Source organism: Cimex lectularius, unplaced genomic scaffold (genome assembly GCF_000648675.2).
Source record: "Cimex lectularius strain Harlan isolate CLEC.00 unplaced genomic scaffold, Clec_2.1 scaffold100, whole genome shotgun sequence".
Lineage (NCBI taxonomy): Eukaryota > Metazoa > Arthropoda > Insecta > Hemiptera > Cimicidae > Cimex > Cimex lectularius.
In genome coordinates this window covers 1456687-1478606 of record NW_019392663.1, presented here as the reverse complement: position 1 = coordinate 1478606, position 21920 = coordinate 1456687, and the positions used below count along the sequence as shown (strand labels likewise).

General features: G+C 34.9%; 1 protein-coding gene across 1 annotated transcript in view; it reads left to right on the top strand.

Annotated features, from left to right (window-relative positions):
- Nucleotides 1-21920, top strand: part of LOC106663561 (TLD domain-containing protein 2) — a 357519-nt gene that overhangs the window by 92330 nt on the left and 243269 nt on the right. Inside the window, exon 2 of the mRNA XM_024224943.1 lies at nt 17483-17566. Coding sequence (XP_024080711.1) covers nt 17483-17566 — 84 coding nt within the window. The remainder of the gene's footprint in view (nt 1-17482; nt 17567-21920) is intronic.

Genomic DNA, 21920 nt, shown 5'->3' with positions numbered 1-21920 from the left:
CCGTAAAACTCCTTTAAAATGATGTGTCAGTATTTGAAATTATTAAGTCGAACTGGGCCTCACGTATCCAAAAAAAGGTAAAAATCATTGATTCAAGAGAAATTCAGGCGGACCAACTAACACGGACACCCTGTATAGCTAGAAAATGCATATTTATTTTCATATTTTGTAATAGAGCGGTAGAAATTTAAACAAATGAACATTTTTTAAATATCTGGTGATTAGTGACCGTTAATCGATAATTATTCAGAAATCGTGAGATGCGGTCTGGTGTGATGTAGGTTTCAGAAAAACATTTTCTTTGTCGTGCCAACGTTTCGATCTTTTATTGAGATCATCTTCAGGGCTGTGTAATGTGTAAGTGTTTGTCTTCTGTGTAACTGAGTGTGCCAGTGCACTTATCTCGTCTCAACACGACACGCAAGAATGGCACAATTACACAGAAGACAAACACTTTGAGCCCTGAAGATGATCTCAATAAAGATCGAAACGTTGGCACGACAGAGAAAATGTTTTTCTGAAACCTACATCACACCAGACCGCATCTCACGATTTTTGAATAATTTTTTAAAATATGTTATCATTAATCCATTTACGTTTTAGTGGTCAATTGACCAAGTTACTTCTTTCAATTAATTATTCTTTTTATGTAACGTCTTGGTTGAGATAAAAAGGTCAGTATCACGATCTGGATTCGAACCCACTGTGTAATCAGGATTGATTCTCAGCGACTTATGAAGTGGGCACGGGGAGCTTTTTAGTGAAGTCATACTTCTCCTACTTATTAAATATTAATCCATTTCCGTTTTAGTGGCCAATTGTCCAAGTTGCTTCTTTCAATTAATTATTCTTTTCATGTAAGTTCCTGGTTGAGTTTTGCCCCCGTGACCTCTTCATAAGTCGCTGAGTCTGATAACACGACATTTGAAAAATGGCAAAAAGGAGGGAAGATTCGAACAGTTGTAGGTTGAGATGGAGAGTTGGTGTCCGAGAGGATCGAAGTCACGATAGCTCAAGTGGTAGAGCAGCGGCGTATTTAGCCGAAAGGTCGTAAGTTCGAATCCCGCTCGAGACACTTTCTTTTTTATCTCAAACAAGACCGTACATAAAAAAATATGTAATCATTACTGATTCTTGTGGTAAGGCAAAATTCTACGTACTTATACATAGTGACAAAATTCTTTTATATTTTTAACAAGATTGTGATAATGCAATAAATAATATTTATGACAGTTCACTTTTGGTCTACGAAACCCTAATCATTTTTAGCTATAAGAAAAACTGAAATGGTTAACATGATGACAATTGTTTTGTTGAATTTAGCTAATACAGTAAAAATAAAAGTCATATCGACTAAAAATGTTAAGCAACTGGAAAACCTAGTAAACGGCTAAATAAAGAATAACTTTCTCTTAAATTTAATTGAATCAAGCTTTCGATTTTGCCCGTATGTAAAAACAGGCTTTCTCTATTTTTAGATATGTTCTATATCCAGGGCCTGGAGCCGCAATACCTTGCCCACTTTGTTCCTGTCAGCGGGCAAAGCTTTTTAGGCTGGTACGCCTCATTTCCTACAATAATTTATCACCTAACGCTAAATGCTTAATAAAAAAATATATATATCGACAAATATCGATGATAGACAATCTATCACTTGGACGATCGAGAAAAGCCGCGGTTCAATTTATTATTTCCTACATAAATAATTCATATCTAAAAGATGATAAATTAAACGTCTTGGTTTGAAATGTAGTCGTAATTTTATGAATCCACACATACCGTAAGAGAGACCGAGGAAAATAGATAGAAAAATTGATAAATTTATGTGATTGTCTCAGAGTAAGAAATTGGCACAAATTTATGGAGTAATTGTATGTTGCACATAAAAACTTAAGAAAAGACTTCAGACTGTGGACTCTCAACGAAACAGTTAGGAGCATAGAAAGGAAAGAATAAAGGTTGAAAGAAACATAGGCAGAAATAGTAAGATAGATGGATGTATGGCAGAGGAAGAAAGAAAGAGAGAGAGAGAGAGAGAAAGAGAGGGAGAGTAAGAGAGAGGGACGGAGAGAAGAGCAGATAAATAAAGAAAGAAAGAGTGACTGAGAGGATGATATAGAATAATGATATGAATGATATGAATAAGAAAATAGAATAATGTCAGCATAAAAATTGTTCGATATGTAGAATCAAAACTGATCTATAAACATTTCACGAAGCTTTAGATAAATATATAGATGTATTTTGTCAATTATAACGTCAAACTATACTATAACTATAAAGCCGAGTGAAGTTTAATGAAGTCCACATTGGATCTTTCAGACAGGAAATTAAATGCCATCACTAATTAACTGTCTACGAAAGGCGCCGGATATTGATTTTCTTGTTTTTCACTATTTTCCTTATTAAATGGGTATTAAATTGTGACAGGAAAGCAAAACTAAAATAGAGTGTTACAGTAAACAAATAATCATTTAAATTTTTAAGAGAAGATTTAATTTTTAACAACACTTATTTAATCATCTAATTAATTAAACATAGGCTATTTTCTATTTACCTTCTTTTATAATATAGATATTTTTAATTATTTCGTGAGCTAAGAAATTATTTGATTTAACTATTTAGCAGTGTAATGATATCTGAATATAACATAAAATAATCTCCAAAATTTTTCTCCTCTCTGTCATAAATAAGACAGAATCAATTTTTATTGAGAAATCGTAATATTATTTTTTAATAAATTTTTCTTAGTTGATTCTTGTTTAAGCACGCTATTTATGATGGTTATATTTGAGCGATTAGTAAATTAATTTTATCTCCCTTTGACCAAGATTCTTAAATTATCTCAGAAAAACTAATGCGTTTTGTTTTGTTCCAGGTAAGTTATCAAGAGATTTTCCATTCCAAAAGTTCAAAAATCTGTACCCCATCTGGTAAGGTAAGAAGTGTCGATGAGTTTATTACATGAAGGGTGAAAAGAAGTAGATGTTATTATTCACATCATAATTTTTTCTGTCAGGCATAGAAGTAGTTATGTGCAAAATTATTATACAAAATTTATGGAAATTATTGATTTTAAAATTGAATATTCTGTTGTGAAAGACCAGAGGTTTTTTAATTTTTTTATTATATATATTTAGGTCCTAGTTGTTTTACCGTTGTTCCAGAACACGTCGATGGTTTCAAAAGGCAGAATTGCAATTATTTTGCATTGGTTCTTCTCAAAAATAGTTCTGGAACGAATGGTTCAATAGTTTCGTCAAATCGAAAAATATTAAATAATGATTGCTTTAGATAATTATATTTTTTAATATGAATTCATGCTTTTGAGATAAATTTTCATTAGCGCAAAAACCTGATGGAATTCGCTGGTCCAGCCGAGGAATCAAGTTAAACCTTCACGAATATACTACAAAAATAAGTTCAATGAAAAAAAATTATGTTTATTAGGAAGCATAATTTTTAAAAAATTTACACTAGGTACGCCGAAAAACATTGAATTATTTTTATGTAACCAAACGTAACCTAACTCCTAACTAAACTAACCTAACACTAACCTTACATAACCTAGCGCTTCCTAACCTAACCATTCTTAACATAACGAAACCCATGTGCACTCAAACAATTGTGTATCTAGCCCAGAAAACATATTCAATTAAAACCATGCTGTTTTTATAATTTAAAGCATAAAATGTCTGTTGCAAAGGAAAATTTGACCAATGAAAAGGTTTTCTTAATGACGGTAGGCTCAGGAACTCAGGTCCCGGGGTCCTTTTTACATGCGAAAAATTCATCAACACTGTGATTTTCGCTTGCATTAATGATGCCTAGGACATTACACTTTTCCCGTATTTTTCTATTTGCAACATTACCACAGGAAGACCAACACACAAAGACGTTTTTGTAGATTACATGGAGTTCAAGCTAAAAAAGATTTCGTACCAAACATAGAAATATTATTATTCAAATAGTCTTTGAAACTGTATCCACCAATGTATATGAGAATGACCTTAAAATAGGTCGAAAGCATGGCAGATAAGAATTGTATTGGTTATTTCACACAGACCAATACCGAGATCCAAAGTATCTTTTTTAGTCTTGCAACGTTTTATATATCTAACTTGATTCAATACAGTACGGTATATTATTTTCTTATTTTCCATAAAAACACAAATGTATCGATATACCATGAAATTCACTCACAACAAAAAACAAACAAAATCTTTAAACAAGAAGAAAAAACAAATATATGAGCACAAATAAACAAATTTTACACATTTATAGATCGATTATCATTTCATTTGGGTCCAAAAGCTGTCTAGCAATGTGAATATAAATAGGTCTAAGCTTTGAAAACTCAATATCGTTATTCATTGGATTCAATTGAAAACAACAATAAATGAATGGTAAAAAGTAATTTAGGACTTATTTAAGAGAAATACATACCTCAAGAAACACGTAAGCAGAAAGCATTCATACTCACGATGCTTTAAAAAAATTGAGACTTGTTGCTACATTGTGCTTGCAGTTGCAGTGGCTATAATAACTTGAATGGCGCGACTCGAAGCATTTGTCTGTCAACAAGGACCAAGGGTTGATTTTAATATTAACGGACATCGACCAAACGTGTGTGCTCGGTTTATTAACTTCACAAAGCCCAGTAAGCGGTTTAGAATCAGTGGGCGTTAGCGCGCGTTTATCACGGGCCGGCTTTTTTTGGTATCACGCCGATCAAATATTTACTCTAGGCAACTCGCATTTGCCCAATTCGCTTACTCAACCCGTTGCATACCATTACCCAGGCCCTATTTCGACACTTGTTCAAGCATCCGAGCCTTGTTTTCAAATTGGGAAACCGTGGCTTCTGATCAAGTCTATTAAAATAATAACTGAGATGTTTTCTTTAGAATTTATGTTGAACATTTACTATGCAATACGAGGGGGTCCTGTGTCGTCTCCCAAAGCGTGTGCTCGCACCCTTCTAAAAGCTTTCTTCATACAGTAATAATTCAGATGTTTTTAAATACTACAGAAGATAAAAAAATGTTGAAGGTACACACACTGACACAGAATATGAGAAATGTGGAGAGTGAGTGAGTGTGTGTGTGTGAGAGAGAGAGAGAGAGGGAGGGAGAATGAGAGAGAGAGAGTGAGTGAGAGAGAGAAGGAAGAGAGAGAGTTAGTTAGAGTGTAAGGAGAGCAAGAGAAAAAGTGAGTGAGAGTGATAGAGAGAGAAAGAAAAAAACAGAGTTAGCTAGAGTGTGGAGAGAGAGGAAGAGGAAAAGGAGTGAAAGTGAATAAGTGAGTGAGAGAGAGAGCGCCAGAGGGAGAAGGAAGAGAGGGTTAGAGTGTGGAGAAAGAGAAAGAGGAAAAGGGAGTGAGTGTGAATGAGTGTCTGAATGAGTGAGTAAGAGGAGTGAGAGGTAGAGAACGAAGAGAGAGTTAGAGGGTGGAGAGAGGGATAATAGTTTCAATGTCCTGATGTAGGGAACATATTCTTCTTCCATATATGGAGTATATTCAAGGAAATGAGTTTTTCCACATCCTGACACTTGACGCACAACTACCCCCCCTATGATGTTGATGATGATGATGATGATGATGAAAGGAGACTAAGAAATTTGAGTTTATGTTCTCCAAGCACTATAGCCTCCTGGCTTATTGAACATTCCTAGTTTGTTAGCTCAGTCTGTAAATTCGATCGTTCTTTTAAGGAATACTTGGTCTATCGATTGTTGTTGCTACGATTCCTTTCCCTGCGTTTTCTTTGATTCTCAGGTTATTCTCCGATGAGCAGTTGCTTCGTATTCAACGCTGATATGGTGGCTGTTTCTTCCTCCTAATTGCATAATCTACATTGAATATACTCATGTTGTAGATGCTGCCAGTAACCGTAAATAATCCTATTACTCTTCTAAGTTTGTCTCTCTCTAACTGTACCAAGAATTTGCCAGTCTTGGTGAGGTTGTTTTAGAGTACGTTTTATGTGCCTAGCGTCGCTAGAGTTTATCCACTTCTTCTTTTGTCTTTTTTGCATCTATTCTGTGATGGAGGATTCTCCGTTTGCATACCGTCCCTACTTCTACATGTCATTCGGTTTTAGATTACATTAAATTTATCTTTGGGTTCGCAATTTTTATGCGAAAAACATTTATTTTGCAAACATTTTTGCATTGTACGATTACCTCGAACAATTCTTTAATGTTCGAACCGGAAAAATTTGGAATGGTAGAGAAATGAGAGATCAAGTAAATTTAATGATTAAGTGCTGCTATCAATCGGATATTTTGGGATATATTTATTCTTAAAGTACGAGCCTGTTCGACAGGCCTCTACCACAGGAACATCCGCGCAAAGACCTTCATCTGATGTCAACGTAATGTCAGCGAACTGCCTCGTAAAATTCCCCCGGTTATGACTTCATCAGAGCAAACGTCCTCCGCCAAATTGCCAAACGTGGCCTTGTCTTCCTAACCTATCTCCGTAACACCGTCCTAAGAGCGATGTTCTTTCCACCCCAGAAAATTGGCCTCAATTATCAAAACGCATAAAACCAACAAACCACTGCATAACTTATCGTTCTACGAGTTTTTTTCTCTCTTGGAGAAGACTTCCATTCATTTAATTCCCGATTGTTAGTTCGATTTCCAACACCTACACTCGACAGTTCAGCAACGACATCGCGTTGTAGACGTCATTGCCTCCTCTGAAAAGAAACACTACTACCAGGCTGTCTTTCTCTACGCTGAGCATTTGATCGGATCTGGCAAACGAGGATGATGTGTAAACTGAAACGCATCCTCCTGACTATCAATTACCTCATTGAACTTACCTTCCTTGCTTACCTTTACTTCTAGATAACGTACGCTTCTTCTTGTTCAGGCAAGAGTCTCCCAAGGTAGTATGATTTCAACCGTAATCATCCTAATACTTCCCAGATCGATTGCTATATTTCCAAATGGTGTTCCCTTGTTAACGTCTAACTGTTCGCTACTTAGAAGTAACGACGAACGTTTCACGTGTAATACCCGTAGTATACTGTAACGAAAACGTCTTTCGATTCCTAGATGGACAACAAAATCTATTCATCTGTAACAAAGTACTGGCACACTTACTCTAGGGAATTGCATCAACGCTCTGTCAGTGATTGAACACAAAAATCAAATTATCCTTGTTTTGGTACAGTGCAGTCGAGACAGAGGGGCACCGAGGAGGCAGACAGTCCTCTGTCCTATCTTAATCTTCACCATGACCTTCCCTTTACAGCCTAACATCCTTATAGTACTTAATGAGGACTTAGGCTTGACATTAAATTCAACACTGTTGCTGCTTCACAGTGCCTGATGTAGCTGTTCCAACAAGTATTAATTGGCGAAACTTCTGTAAAAGATCAACAGGGCTGTATGCCAATAATGATAGCCGCAAATTTGATTCTGTCACCGCTATTCCGCGTTAAGTCCATATCGGAATTTGGAAATAGACTTGAGTCGCCCTATCCGATTGAGTGGGGCCTTTCCCTTACCACTTCTGTCACTATCATCCTTCTGATCGATGAACGACCTAATTGTATCTGTTGACAATGAAAAATAGTATACTCGACTGAAATTATACACAAGAATAGATGGGAAATCATAAATTTAAATAAATTTTATATTTTATATTAAAATTTTTTTTTGAAAAATAAGTATAAAAATATAGAAAATAACTCCAGAGAGAAATTTTTCTAAAGAATGTACTTAATAGATACATAGTATAAAAAGTATAAACAATGAAAATAGTTTATAAAAGGAGTAGTTGTTTTGAGGAAAACTATCCTCCATAACTCTTCAGACGTAAAGGATGAGTTTCATTTTACATAATTTTGTATACATTGTGCCGGTTTATTTAAACTCGTAATAGCATGATGTCGAGGACAAACGGAATTTTTTGTATATGCAAGAGCGACGACATTTAAAGCTTTTCTTCTCTGGGCATCTAATTTTTTTTAGCCGGTGGAGTTTCCGAAATTTATATTCGTACTTGTCAACTTTCTCGTTTTAACGACGCATTTTTGTTTTCTTCATGGGAATTTTTGTCGTCATTTTATTCCTGGCGTGCTCCATAAATCGGTCTACTTTTTTATCTTCTTCAATGATAGCATAATTTAATTAGAAGAGGCTTATTTTTATACATTTTTACTTAAACATTTCAATTCATCAAACAAATGCCCCGCGTTCAGGTCACGTTTTCAAATTTATTATCTTTCATAATAATAATTTTTCATAATAGAAACATGAGTTTATATATTAAAAAATGCTTTAATAATTTTAACATGGATATGTTTTCGGGCTTTGGATGACTTGCGAACATCGATTTCGCTTTACCAGGAAGTTTGCATGGGTTAGTTGAAACTGTTTGATTAGGTAAGGGACGGGCTAGCTTAAGTTGAATTAAGTTAGATTAGTTAAAGTAAGTTTACGGTTTGGGATGGGTTACGTTAAAAATTGATAAGTCTGGTTGAAATGAATTAGGTTAGGTATTGTTATGGTTAGGAATAGTTAGCTTAAGTTGAGTTTGGTTAGGTTAGGCATGTATAGTAAGGAACGGGCTAGGTTACATTAAGAATGGGCATGTAATGTTAGTTGGAGTAGGGTTAGGTTAGGTATAGTTTAGTAATGGTTAGGGGACGAGCTAGGCTATGTTACGAATGGTTAAAATAGAAGAAGAAGAAGAAAAATAACTTTATTCTGGGACTGCTGTCCCCTAAGTATAATTTACATGAAATAAATAAAGGAAGTTCCTTCTATGAAGTAAAAAGTAAAAAAAAAAATATAGAAATCTTGGCACAATGTATACCAATAAGGCAGGACAGAAGAAAAAATTACGAAAATATTAAATAAAAATAACAAATGTTAACGTGAGGTCTCTGCTTGGAGGGAGAGGAGGTGATTATACAAGCGGGATTTAAAGGAGGAAAAGGAGGCAACGTGACGAATAGAAAGGGGAAGGGAGTTCCAGAGTTTAGGGGCAAGGTATGGGTTGTATGTTGCGGAAGGATAAGGTCGATTGGGGATTAGCGGGTCTTACGAGTGAGATGTGAGGAGTTGAATTGGAGGGATTGGATGATGTAAGGAGGACGACGAGTGTGGATGGACTGGAAAAGAAAGCAACCTAGGCAATACTGTGCACGGAAGGAGGGGAATAGCCAGGAAAGTTGGGAATACAACCCCGATACCGGGGATCCCCGTGGGGTGCCGTACACAAATCTTAAGCAACAATTCATAATACGCTTCAATCGCGCGTTCTCCCCCTCCGAGAGACCACCGTATGCCAAACAGCTATAATCGAAGAAGGGAAGTATAAGGGAATATACAAGGAGTTTGCGGATGGAGAAAGGTAAGAGAAGCCAGGACCGACGAAACAGGCTGAGGGAGGCAATGGAATGGCGGGAAATTTGGGAAACGTGAGAATGCCAGGCAAGGTTTTGGTCAAAGACTACTCCTAGGTTTTTAACCGAAGAGCAGAAGAGGATGGGATGGTTATTTAGCATGAGAGGCGGGATGCTGGGGAGGGAACTGAGGAGTTGCCTGGACCCGATAATTATGGCGGAGGATTTGGACGGATTGAGGACTGGGGAATTTTTATGGGCCCGTGCGTTGATGGCGTTTAGGTCTTTTTGGATCTGGAGAGTGGCCGAGTGAAGATCGGAAGGATATGTATATTTGGGAGTCATCGGCATATAGGTGATAGTTACAGGACTGGATGGAGTCAGGCAGATCATTGATATAAATGTAAAAAAGGGTAGGAGAGATGCTAGAGCCTTGGGGCACCCCAGATTTTGGAGGGAGGAAGGATGAGGTAAGGCCATTGGGAAGGGAGACAGCTTGGTGGCGATTGGTAAGGTAGGAGTGGAACCAACGGATGGTGCTGGCGGAGAAGGAAAAAGAAAAAATATGATGAGTGGATGTTATGGATACGATGTGTGATGAAAAGAAAAAATAGGATGAGTGGGTTAGCGTAGGTATAGAATGGTTATGGTTAGAGACAAGTTAGACTAGGTTAAGAATGGATATGTTAGGTTGAGTTGGGTTAGGTTATGTAAATGTATGGTTATAATTAGGAAAGGGTTATGTAACGTTAATAATTCTTGAGATGGGTTAGGTTAGGTTCAGTATTATTACAGTTAAGGACTATGTTAGATCTGGAGTTTATGTTGAGTTTAGTTAATTTAGGCATAGTATGGTTAGGGGCGGGCTAGATTATATTAAGGAATGATAGGTTAGTTTGAGTTGGGTTAGGTTTGGTAATGTATGGTTGTTAAAGAGGAGCTAGGATTGGCTCGGAATGGTTCGGTTCGCTTAGTTAGGGTTAGGGTTAAGGATGAATTAGATTACGTATCGATGGATCATTGTTTTCCGTGAAACGAAGAAAATTATGCAAGCATGCAGCGCGAGTATTAAAAAGTTTTAACGGTTTTTAATTTTTGTTTTATTACATTATGTAAGAGATATATTGATATTGCCTATAAACATATAGGATGAAAAATATGCACACAATACATGTTGAAAACTCTGTTCTAACACTTTCCTTGAAAATTAGTATAAGTTTGACAACTTTTCTTTTTTCGAGCCTAAGCCCGGGCGAATTCCTAAAACAGGCATCGAACCTGGGGCAACATGAATTTATCGATTCAATCTGGAGGTACAGACCCCCTCGGCGCTCCGACCTCTCGAATAGAATATTTTTGTCAAATAGGCAAGAACATAAAATTGTCGCCTGGCTTTAAAGATTTTTATCAATTTTTAAATTGGTTTTGCATGTAGGAGAATTTAATTGTTCTATATTATGTATGAAAATTTATCGTGCAAGTTTGATGTTTTATTAAGTTGTTCTTATGAATACTGTCTCAGATCAATTATTTTTGAATAAAAATTCTATCACAATTTGTATTATTTTTATATTTTAAGTCTCTCTCATTAGATATTTATTTTAGTCAATAGTGGATCGATTGATTATAAACTAAACTGTCAGAAGCACAAGAAAGCTGGTATTGTACAGTTTCAGTCGTAATAAGTAAATACACGTTGTATAAATTGTTGTGAGAAAATATCAGACGGTCTAAAGTGATAAATTTTCTCGAACGCCCAGTCTTTGTTTTATCAACGGGTCCTTGTCGATTCAACAAATCGTAAATCATCTGCTAGCGTTCTGCTACCGAGAAAAAAAGCCCCCCCCCCTTTTTCTTCTCCACCGCCGACATTGGATTTCAATGATTGGGGACTTTAGACTTGATCGACCATAACCGAGTCCCCGGTGAAATCCCATCACTAGTGGATATGCACATATGATAAGTAACCTTTATGCTACGCAGATCGTTCGAAAGGAGAACGGAATATTTACAGAACATAAATCTGCCGTTTCATGACGCTAATACTTATTTATTATATATGAAATATAGTCAAAACAGTCTATTTCACTTTAAGTTTCAAAAACCGTTTTAAAATGTTTCAAAAGCAAGGTTAAATCGCTTCATGTTCTTATCATAGTATTACTTTTTCTCTGCTTTTTTATATATACATATATGTTAATAATAAACACTAGAAAACGAAAAAACACATATATAATCCGCAAAACCTCAAAAGGTAAAAGATTGATAGGGTAATTTTTTATTCGGAATTCCCAGTGAATTGACAACGTTACATCAAACGCCCTAAGTGAAAGAGGAGAGAAAGAGAGAATGAGAATCTTGAGAATGTGTAAAAGAAAGGAGGAAGAAGTAAATAGACGAAAGACAGATTTAATGGATGTGCATTGTTTTTGTTTTTTTGTACCTCTGGGTTGGTTTCTATAAGTGGGTGTGAATTTTGAAGTATGTGAACAATAAAATATTTAAATTTCAGCCACTACAAAACTCAATATAGGATAGTATAGGATGACGAGGATACAAGCAATTGGGTTATTTGTTCTCAAATCACTGGAGCCGAGTGGTTAATGCTTAGTTCAGTACAATTAACTGTTCTCTTTAAGAAAGAGAAGATAATTGGCTGTTACCGCTGGTTTTCGATTTCCTGGTTCTACTTCGTAACTCTAGATTATACGTTCAGTGAGCGTGCTTCAGTATCGACGATCCGATATCCGTTTTGTATTTTCTCAGATGAGTGCCCAGTATGAAGCCATCACTCCCCTGAATATACCATGTAGTCGCTGGGTCTGGCACCTATAGAGATTTTTCATTTCTCCTTTTGTTTTGAGTTCATTATTTAAAATACGGTACTACGTTTGAATTGATATCCCAATTGCCTATAGTGGAATGATGATGATGATGCAGCCTTCTGGCTAAAAGTACTTTTCCTAGTTTTTTGGTTCAGTACAGTTAACTCTATCCTTCTTGTAAGAAGTATCAGGTCACTGACAATTATTGCTGCATTTTTACCCGGGTCTTCTTCATCGTCCTTGGATATGTCTTTGTAGAGCTGTTGCTATGCATTCGAAGTTGTTGTGGATAGCAGTCTCTTTTTTATCATTGCATAACCTATAAATTGAGACACCATTGAATATTACTATGTGTGGATGTTTTCTTACTGGTGCGTGGCCAGTATGTAGTTAGTTTCGTAACCAACGTGTTTGCCAGTTTTAGCGAGAGTTCTTTATTCATGAATTATGGTTTGTGGTACCTCTAGAGTTCGTCCACTTCGTCTTTTGTTTTTTGGGGGCCCATTGTGAGGAGAAGGAATCTGTGTTTATAGTTTCTGTTCCTATATATGGTGTTGCATATCTTCTGGCCAGTTTGTCTGTTTTTGTATAACCAAGAACTCCTTGCTTCTTGGCACCAAAGATATTGTCAGGTTGTTGTGTTTTAACAAGTTTTGGAGATTTTGAATGCATTTATTTACTATTTAAGCCTAGTTGGTTTTGTAGAAACTCCTGTGGCCGTTTGAGTGCTTGTGCGTAACTAGAACTCTCTTGTTCCTTCATCAGGGTATCTTGTATGACTGCTAGACTGTTGGGTGTACTCACTGTCTAGTTTGGAAATTATGTCTGTACGTTTTAATGCTTTTAACGATTTTTGGCAACCTGATGCCTTGGGCTAAGGGTTGTAAATCCACGTACCACTTTAAGTCTTGCATAGATGAGGTTCAGAAAATCCCTAGAGAAACGTATCATAAAAACATCAAGACATTTAGCATAAGTAATAAAGTACAAGCATAATAAACAGAACATGTGAACCAAGAAAGTAGATGAGGTTGATGAAGTAGATATAACTTAGATCAAACACGCTCTCTATAAAGATCCAAGGCATGACAATCTTCTCAATGCTCTTCAAAATACTCTTCCAAAAACAGTTCCTTGCCGCCTAGGATACAGAATACTTGTACATATTTTTAAGTTTACGTAATTAAATAAACACTTAAATAAAAACTTAAGTTTAAACTAGGCTATGAATCATTTGTTTTGATAAATTGTTGATGTCTGCAGAAGGGCTTTTTTTCTTGTGTTGTTCTTTTGAAAAGATCGTGATGAAAGCCGTACGTTCTTTCCATTATCTATTTTGAATTACTTCATATATTGCACAAATTTTGACATTTTGAAAGTTTTATCCTGGCATTAAGTATTACTTTCGAACCTTTTATAGTTCCATTTTAAAATCACTTCTGGATTATTAAAGGTCCCTATACCAGGATCCAGCTGGTTCTGATTGAAAAAATATTTGAACGAATATTCCTTTTGCAGCCAGGAACAAAACAATCATTATTGACGCCTTTGCCACTTGTCGGCGACCCTGGATTTAAAAGTGAATATAAAATGACAAGTCATTTTAATCAAATCGTCACGGCTTTTTTTTTCTTCCGGCACTTCTGTTTTCTTAAATATCGAGGCAAGCCAAAGTGCACTTCAAACAATAGAAAGTCAGGCCAACGTCTAAAACGAAATTGCATCATGTTTACTAATAGTGTCGCTACTTAAAAATTGTATTTACTATTTGTTGACTGTTGTAATACATATATTTGTAAGAATGTATAAATACATTCGTAGTAGAATTACGCTTATTTTTGTACATTTGATCTGACACTTGAATTGAATTTCATGTTTGAATTATCCTACAAGGTCGAGCATAAGTCAAATGTTGACGTTGCCAATTACAGTTTGTTGTTACAAAATAAAAAAAATGACATCATCAAGATTGTATATCGCTCCGGTTTATACTTCATTCACTTCCGGTATTCGTTTTGGCGATTCATGCCACTTCATCGGTGCACAGACGTTTCGAACTCACTGTATTTGGCCGCTTTGTAATTCTTGTCACTACACGCAGAAGCAAATTATCTTTATCCCTTTAACTCCTATGAATTAACACAAAATAATGAATTCAGTATCAACAAATCAGAACTAACAACACTGAAGTTCCACAACAGGTCAATTTTAAAGTTATGTGTCCAAGGGGTCAAACCGAGGTTCTTTTCGAGGAATACATTGGCAATGATGCTCGGAAATGCTTTCAGGACGTAGAATAGATCAGTAAATTAAACTTTTAGTTCTCCGGCTTGGATTAAATTACCGCCGCACCACTCTGGAAAACCAGTAAGCCGGAGAGCTCAAATTAAAAATTGATGGGGGCGAGATGCCCTCCGTGTTACACTGTAGCCGAATCGATGATTCGACGATTGGGACACAATTTGCATTTTACTATGGTACACATTGGGACGACAATGTTGACAGTACATCATGTATTTTATGAAGAGAATGAAAATTTTCAAACCTGAAAATTTTAATAGATTTGAAAACTATTACATTTTTGATCATTAAAATACTTCAATTTACCACCCTACCTTAACTTTATTATTTTTAAAAAAATTAAGCAATAAAAATAGCAAAAATCTTCGGTTTCTAACGGGGTTTAATACAAAATTGAATCCCTCCCCGGTTCGCTCTTAAAAAACCGAAAACAAAAAAAAACCGAAGAGCTGAATAAATACTATGTATTTGAAAAATTGTATGTTATATATAGCCCATGTTCACGAATATTAAAATCTTCTCAATTTGGTTAACGCATTGTGAAACTCATGCTATTTGAAAAGGAATTAAGAAGAAAAGTTTAACTCTTAATAGATTCAAACAGGTTGCCTGTACCTTTCAAAAATTAAAAAATCAGTTTATAGGATTGCAGTTTTAGAATTTAAAAGCTTAAAAGCACCTCAGAGGTAAAGTTTTATTTAGAAAATTGAACGGAGTGTTTTATTTTGCTTTAAAAAATGTAAAATTCATCAAAACTTCTTGTAATCTGATTTATTAGAAATGATTACGTTGATAAGTGTTTATCGAAACCTGAAATATCAGAGAACGATAAATTGCAAATTTGATTTATAAACAGCATTAATACGGAGTCACTGGAAACTTTTTTAACGTATTAATAAAATCTGTTTGACATGGATATGCTTTTGGGTTTGAAATATATTATTTGACCATTTATGAGTTACCTGCCAAGGTTAAGTTAGGAATGGTTAGGTTAGGTAAGTTACGTCATGTTAGAGACGTTTTGGGTTAGATTAGTGTTAGGTTAGATTAGATATGATTAGTATAAGGGACGGAAAGGTTAGGGTAAGGGTTAGAGGGATATTATAGTATAACCATAATTCAGTATTTTTGTATTTTGCTTATTTTAGTTCAAATCAACTGATACATTAAATTTTTTAACAATGTGAATAAACATGGTTCATTTTTTCTTTTTGTGTCTGACTTTGTTTTCCTAGAATATCTGAATATGTTGTAAATATAAAATTTTATTTATATTTTGGATATCCAATCTGATGATTATGTATACAAATTAATTATACAATTAACACAAAGTTAAATAAATTAAGAAAACTTTACAAAATCTAAACTTACTTGATGAATATTTATTTAAACGGATTACAGGAAAGGAACCTTAAGTAATTTATAAGAGTTAATTATTGAAGTTCATTCCCAAAAGACGAAAAATCATCAAAGGTTATCAACCTTGAATAATTCAATTAAAATCAATACTGATGGACCTACTCAATTCATTACTATTGACAAAATTTGATAAAAGAAAGTATTGATTTATTGTTTGAAAGATTAATTAATGATTTTTCTTTCATTTAGGCTTTGGAACTGACGTTTAGAGGGATTTTTTTAAATTTACAGCCTGAAATCTTCAATATAGTTTGGGCGTATTGGGTATTTTAAAACAACATTTTTCACCTTTAATCCAAGATCTCTTGGAATATTGTCTTTTGGTGATGTTTATTGGAACATCTATTCTCATAGCACTAGGATCGATGTTTACATTTTTTCCCTTTTTGGAGTCGTACTGATTTCCCCATTTTGCACATAATCTTTCTTCTATTGTGTCCGGACCTTGCTAATGGTTTTCTAGAAAATTTTGACTTCTATAATAAAATAAATAATTTTTCCTCGGGAGTATCGAGTTCTTAATCGCACAGCTATGGCTTTTCCAAGCGCCATGAACTTTTCATATCCTGCTGCTGATAGTTGTTGTTTCTGTCTCCTCTAGATATAATCAACATTTGTCATTTGTTAACAATTTCATTTTATGTACGCTAATGAGTATTTGTTGTGTTCTTGAGTAAGCCAAAATTCCAGTTCTTTCTAAATGTGGCTTGTACTTATAGTAAAAACAGGCTGGCTCGTTGCTGGAAAGTCCTTCATGACATGAAACACACTATAACGTTAGAATATTTACAAAACCCAGTTATTTTAGAGTATTGAAGAAATTCGAGACCAGGTCGGGATAATTTCGTTGGCTTGATAATCTTAAGAGCTGCTTGACTATCTGATATTTACACCCTTGAAATGTTCGTTGTTTATTTCGAAAGCTAATAATTCGGCTTGAAAGATGGTTACGGAGATCACAAAATCACGTGGTGCTCAAGGTTAGCCCACCCCTTTCCTGTTCCATTCTGAAATGGATTTTTAAAAAATGTTTACCTGGATATGTTTTTAAACTGGTTACAAAATTATTTTGCTTCATTATTTTTGCGTCATCAGAGAACGCGCCTAGGTTGGGTTAGGAAAGGTTAGGTTAAGTAGGGCTAAGGTTAAGGTTAGGTCGCATATCAATAATTCAATTTTTTTTAGGTGAATCGGAGAAATATGCAAGTACGAAGGGCGAATTGTCTTTCCATTGTGGTTTTTTCTATACGATGATTTTTGTCACCATAGCTTTTCTTAAACTATTGCATCTTTGGCTCAGCTTTGACAAACACTTATTATTTAGTTTTGAGACTTTTACTCATAAATATTTACTTTTAGTAACATTTTGTGTTTTCTAATCTGGCATTTTGATATTTTAAACTTTTGTTTATTCACAACCACCCTTCCTTTTCTGTTTATTTAAATTGTATTATATTTTTTATTTTTGTATGTCTTGTATTATTTGATTTTTTTTGTTTTTAGTTGTATTATTTGTGTCTTTCATATATTTTTATTTTATTCTGTTTTAATTTTTTTATTTTTTACGTAGATCCAGGAGAGCTTCGCAAGAAATTCCGCCGGTGGCCCCTAGAAGGGCTTCCGAAATTCACATTCCTCATATCCCTTGGTTAAGGTAATTTTTATTTTATTTTTTTATTTTTTTATTTACTAACCTTAATTTTATTTTTTATTTTATATAAATAATCATTAATTTTTTGTTTAAAGAATTTTTCTTTTCTTTTTCATATAAGGTTTGGTTATTTTTTTAAAATATTTTTATTGATTTTTTCCCATCTCCTGTTATTAATAAATTAAAGGTAAGTGATTCATATTGTCATAACCGTTTCTAGAGGCGATCGGGCATCGCCTTGACCGACTTTTCCACTTGGCCGTTGCACATCGGTTGCCGGGAGTCGTAACGCCATAAGAGTAGTGCTTTAAGCATACATATAAAGGTGGCTCCGGCCATGCGCTATTCGCCGAATGTTTGCAAGTCTCAAGATGCTTTTCTTGGCATTCGCCAAATAGCGAGCCTATGTAACAAATGCGGGATTTATGTAACCTCCTAGTTGTTGCAGAAACGGAATAACTATTTGCGAAGTGCCACCAGTCGTGTTGGAAAACTGTAAAACTGTTATTGCAGCAGCTGCGGTTAGTGCAGTGGCTACAAACTAATTAAAAATATTTAAAAAACCTAAGAGAAGGAATGGTGGATGGTATCACTAAACCACGCTTTTGACGCTCTCCTTGATTTTTTTTTTTTAAGTAGATTCTAAAGGCTGTCATAAGTGAATCTTTATTTTTTTAAGTCAGTTAAAGAGTACTGATGCCCCATCCTACTTTCGATCCGTTTCCATTTTCCGATTTTTATGATTCGTAAGAGAAGCTTTCCAAATTATTGCTCCTGTTTCGTAAACATCTAGGAAGCCCAAAACTGTTTGTTGAGCCAATCCAGTCCTAATCAAAAAACAATGCTATGTTGTTATTGGGTAAATACACCTACACTAGTTAGAAATCGTTTAGAAAAAATAAATATCATTAAATAGAAGTTTACAATATCTGCTGACTTTGATAACGAAGAAAGGATGAATCGACCGGCAGGATATCACCAGTAAGATCATCTGGGATGCTGTCATCAAAACAAGTTAGTTATTTAACTTACGACAAACTTCCAACCTTTATTGAAGTCTTCATCAGGGCTCTTCAAGTAATTACAAAGTTTATCATTAATAATAAGTAACACAATAACTATCAGATAACAATGGATAAATTATTCTTGTTATCTGATAATTATTTTGTTACTTATTACTAATTATAAACGTTGTAATTACTTGTGGACTTCTGCTGAAGACCTCCATGAAGGTTGAAAGCTTGGTATAAGTTATAAAACTTACTTGTTTTGATGACCTCGTTCCTGGTCTCTGTTGATTTTGATAACAGTCGGCAGTCGGTGAAAGCTATGTGCAGTTATCGTTCATTGCCGAATGTGTGGATGGTTTGAGTGCGGTTACTTCACGAATATTCATGCACTTTGAAACGGACAAGCCGAGCACGGAATGTTGTCGCTCGGCGAATAACCGAGCATCCATCCCCAAAAGTCGGCCTTCGTCGAATCCCGCATGCCTGGAGCCACGTTAAAGCACACGCGTTTCTTGGACAAAGCACGGCGTTCCTCACCTTGTCGGGTAGGAGGAAAGAAGGTCTTCAAAGAACGAGGTCAACCGTTTCAAACTAATCACGTCGAGGTCTGTGAGAACAGACGCGACTCCTTTCTGTACATGTAGACTTTTGAGCGATTATGACTTTTCAAGGAGTTGACTTTTCAAAACCCATTCCGTTTGCAAAGGTCGGCCCAGGGTGGGAAATGGAAAACAACAAGTCCCTAAGTTGTTTTACTTGTTCTTTACTTTCAATTCATAAATTTTATAATATTAAAAACATACCATAAATTATGGTTTCTAAAGTTATACTGCTACGGCCGTTTTTTTTTCTTCTTTTTTTTCTTATTAAGAAACATCTGTTGCTCTTTGAAAACGTTAAAGTTTATCTTAGGAAATATGATTTTTCTGTAAAAGAATTGAAGAAATCATAAGAATTAACTATACGTCAAAAGTGACAGAACGTAAAGTCAACTTTCTTGAATGGAATAAATTCATTTCTACTCAAAAATTAATCAATAATTAAACAGGAATATTGTGGTTAAGTTAACCGTTTCTAGAAATGTTCGTCCAATATTTGCCGTCTACCGACGAAAATGATAGTACACACAAGATCCACCAATAAATTCCTTTCATAATATTTCGTTTTAATTAGATTTTGCATAAACGTTAAGTTACATTGATGGATAAGGTCGATAATATAAAAATAAACTTCTGTGTTGAGAAAATATGTTGGAACGGCAATTTTTGCCGCCCCATCAACAACATATGACCTCGCGTGCAAGAAAACGATTTCATTTCTACTAACTAAGAGCGCTTCGTTTTCTTCTTACATGTTTTGTGTATATAAACATGTTTACATTGATGAGAATAGTCGAAAATGCGATTTACCGGTCGATGTGGTGTTTGAGGTTGAATTTCGATCTAATTCGCAAGCATATTTCTGAATTATTAGGTTTTGTGATTTTCTACTTAGAATCACAAATTATGATTACCTCTAAAATGTTAATTCGAAAGTAAAGTACTGTGCTGCTAAAAATTTGGAAGGGTAGTCAAACTAAAAAGCACCACTGCAACCAAAAAAAATTTAACGTAGTCTGAATATGGTGAGTGAAGATGCACTAGAGTAGTGATTGGAAAAACGGCCCTTTTTAAGTGCCAGTCAGTGCATTGAATCAGCTCTTTTTCATGCCTCACCGCTCATGCTCATCAACCTATCTTACCCATAATCCATAGATAAACTTTGACGGCTTTTTCTAATTTTGGAAAAAAATTACCAACTTAACAGCCAATATTAAATTTCAATAAAAGAACCCAGAATTAAACAAAGAAGGTTAACAGTTCGTCATTTCGTTCACATATCTATTAATAACCCTTTAGTTTTATTGCCTTTTTGTGTGAACTTGTGAATAAAACAAAAACCACAATATACGTGAACAAATAAAAGTGCATATGTAATGGGAATAAATATTTTATTAAACGTAATAAATTTAAATTAACACTTAAACGCACAGTAATTAGCTGTAACTGCGATTTCTTGTAACTGTGTACAGCTGGTAATAAATAATTAAGGACTGGAATAATGGTCAATGCAAGAAGTGAGTTCGCTTAACTTATTAACTTTTTGATGAAAAAATTTTTGTTCTTTCCTTTCTTTAAAACTTTCACATAAAATAACAATATAAATAACAATAAAATGGAATGGCAAATCAATCCGATAAAAAATTCATGCAAGTCCCACAGGTTGATAGAAAAGAGAGACACTCCCGATATTGCCTTGTAATAATAAAGCATAGAATACCAAAATATCTATAAATACTAAACATTCTTCGAAATTTGAAAAATATTTTGATATTGTTTCCTCCACTTTGTAATAATTGAAGTCCTTGTAATTATTGGCTTCTTTTACTTTTCCTTGTGTTTTGGAATATTATTTTATGGATTATTTTTGTTGCGTTATTTCTTAAGCCTTTGTTAAAAGAGGTATGTTCTTTTGGCAAATACAATTATTAACTTTTTAATGAAAATGTTTTTGTTCTTTACTTTCTTTAAAGCTTAACATAAAATGGAACATAATTACACAAACGAAAGTAAATTACTATGAAAATCGCGGATCAAGAGTGCTGTCGATAGTTCTGGAGGTTCTGTCTCGTAGAAGAGAGGTCATACTCACCTGATTAAGAATAGGCCATACATAGTTACTTTTGGGCCAAAGCTTACGTATGTATCCGGCATGTAAAGAAAGGCTGCTCGATGTGTCCCACCTAGGTGAAAGGTGCAATTCCTTGGTTTCAAATAGATGTAGGAGGCACCCGATATGGGAATCGTGCTTGAGCCCGCAACGAGCAGTATCTGGGTCCCTGTTCCGATTTTTGGAGGAAACAGGGCTGTCTTATTGTATATAACACTAACAGGCTTGTGTCCCAAGTGCTGGTAGAGAGTGAATGTATTTATTAGCGTGAATGTGTAGTGTGAGAAGGCTGATTACCCTAACGTCCCACAATCAGGTAGTTATATAAAAGGTATGAAAAGGGTGATAGTGGAATATCGAGTACTCCACACCTTAACCGAGTGAAAGGTATATAATTAAGAAAGAATTTAAGAGCGAGAGAGTGAATGGTTAGTAATATCATTCATGCAGCTATTAAAGCATTGGCATGTATCGGGTTGTCCGGAAAATAATGCAGGATTTTAAGTTTTCATTAAAAAAAATCTATATAAAATATTCTGTTTACGTTTACAGGATTACTCATTTGTATGAATGTCAACACTTATTAATCCTCTTCCAAATGATATTGTTTGTTTACCTCTGTAGCATTCCGCTACTTG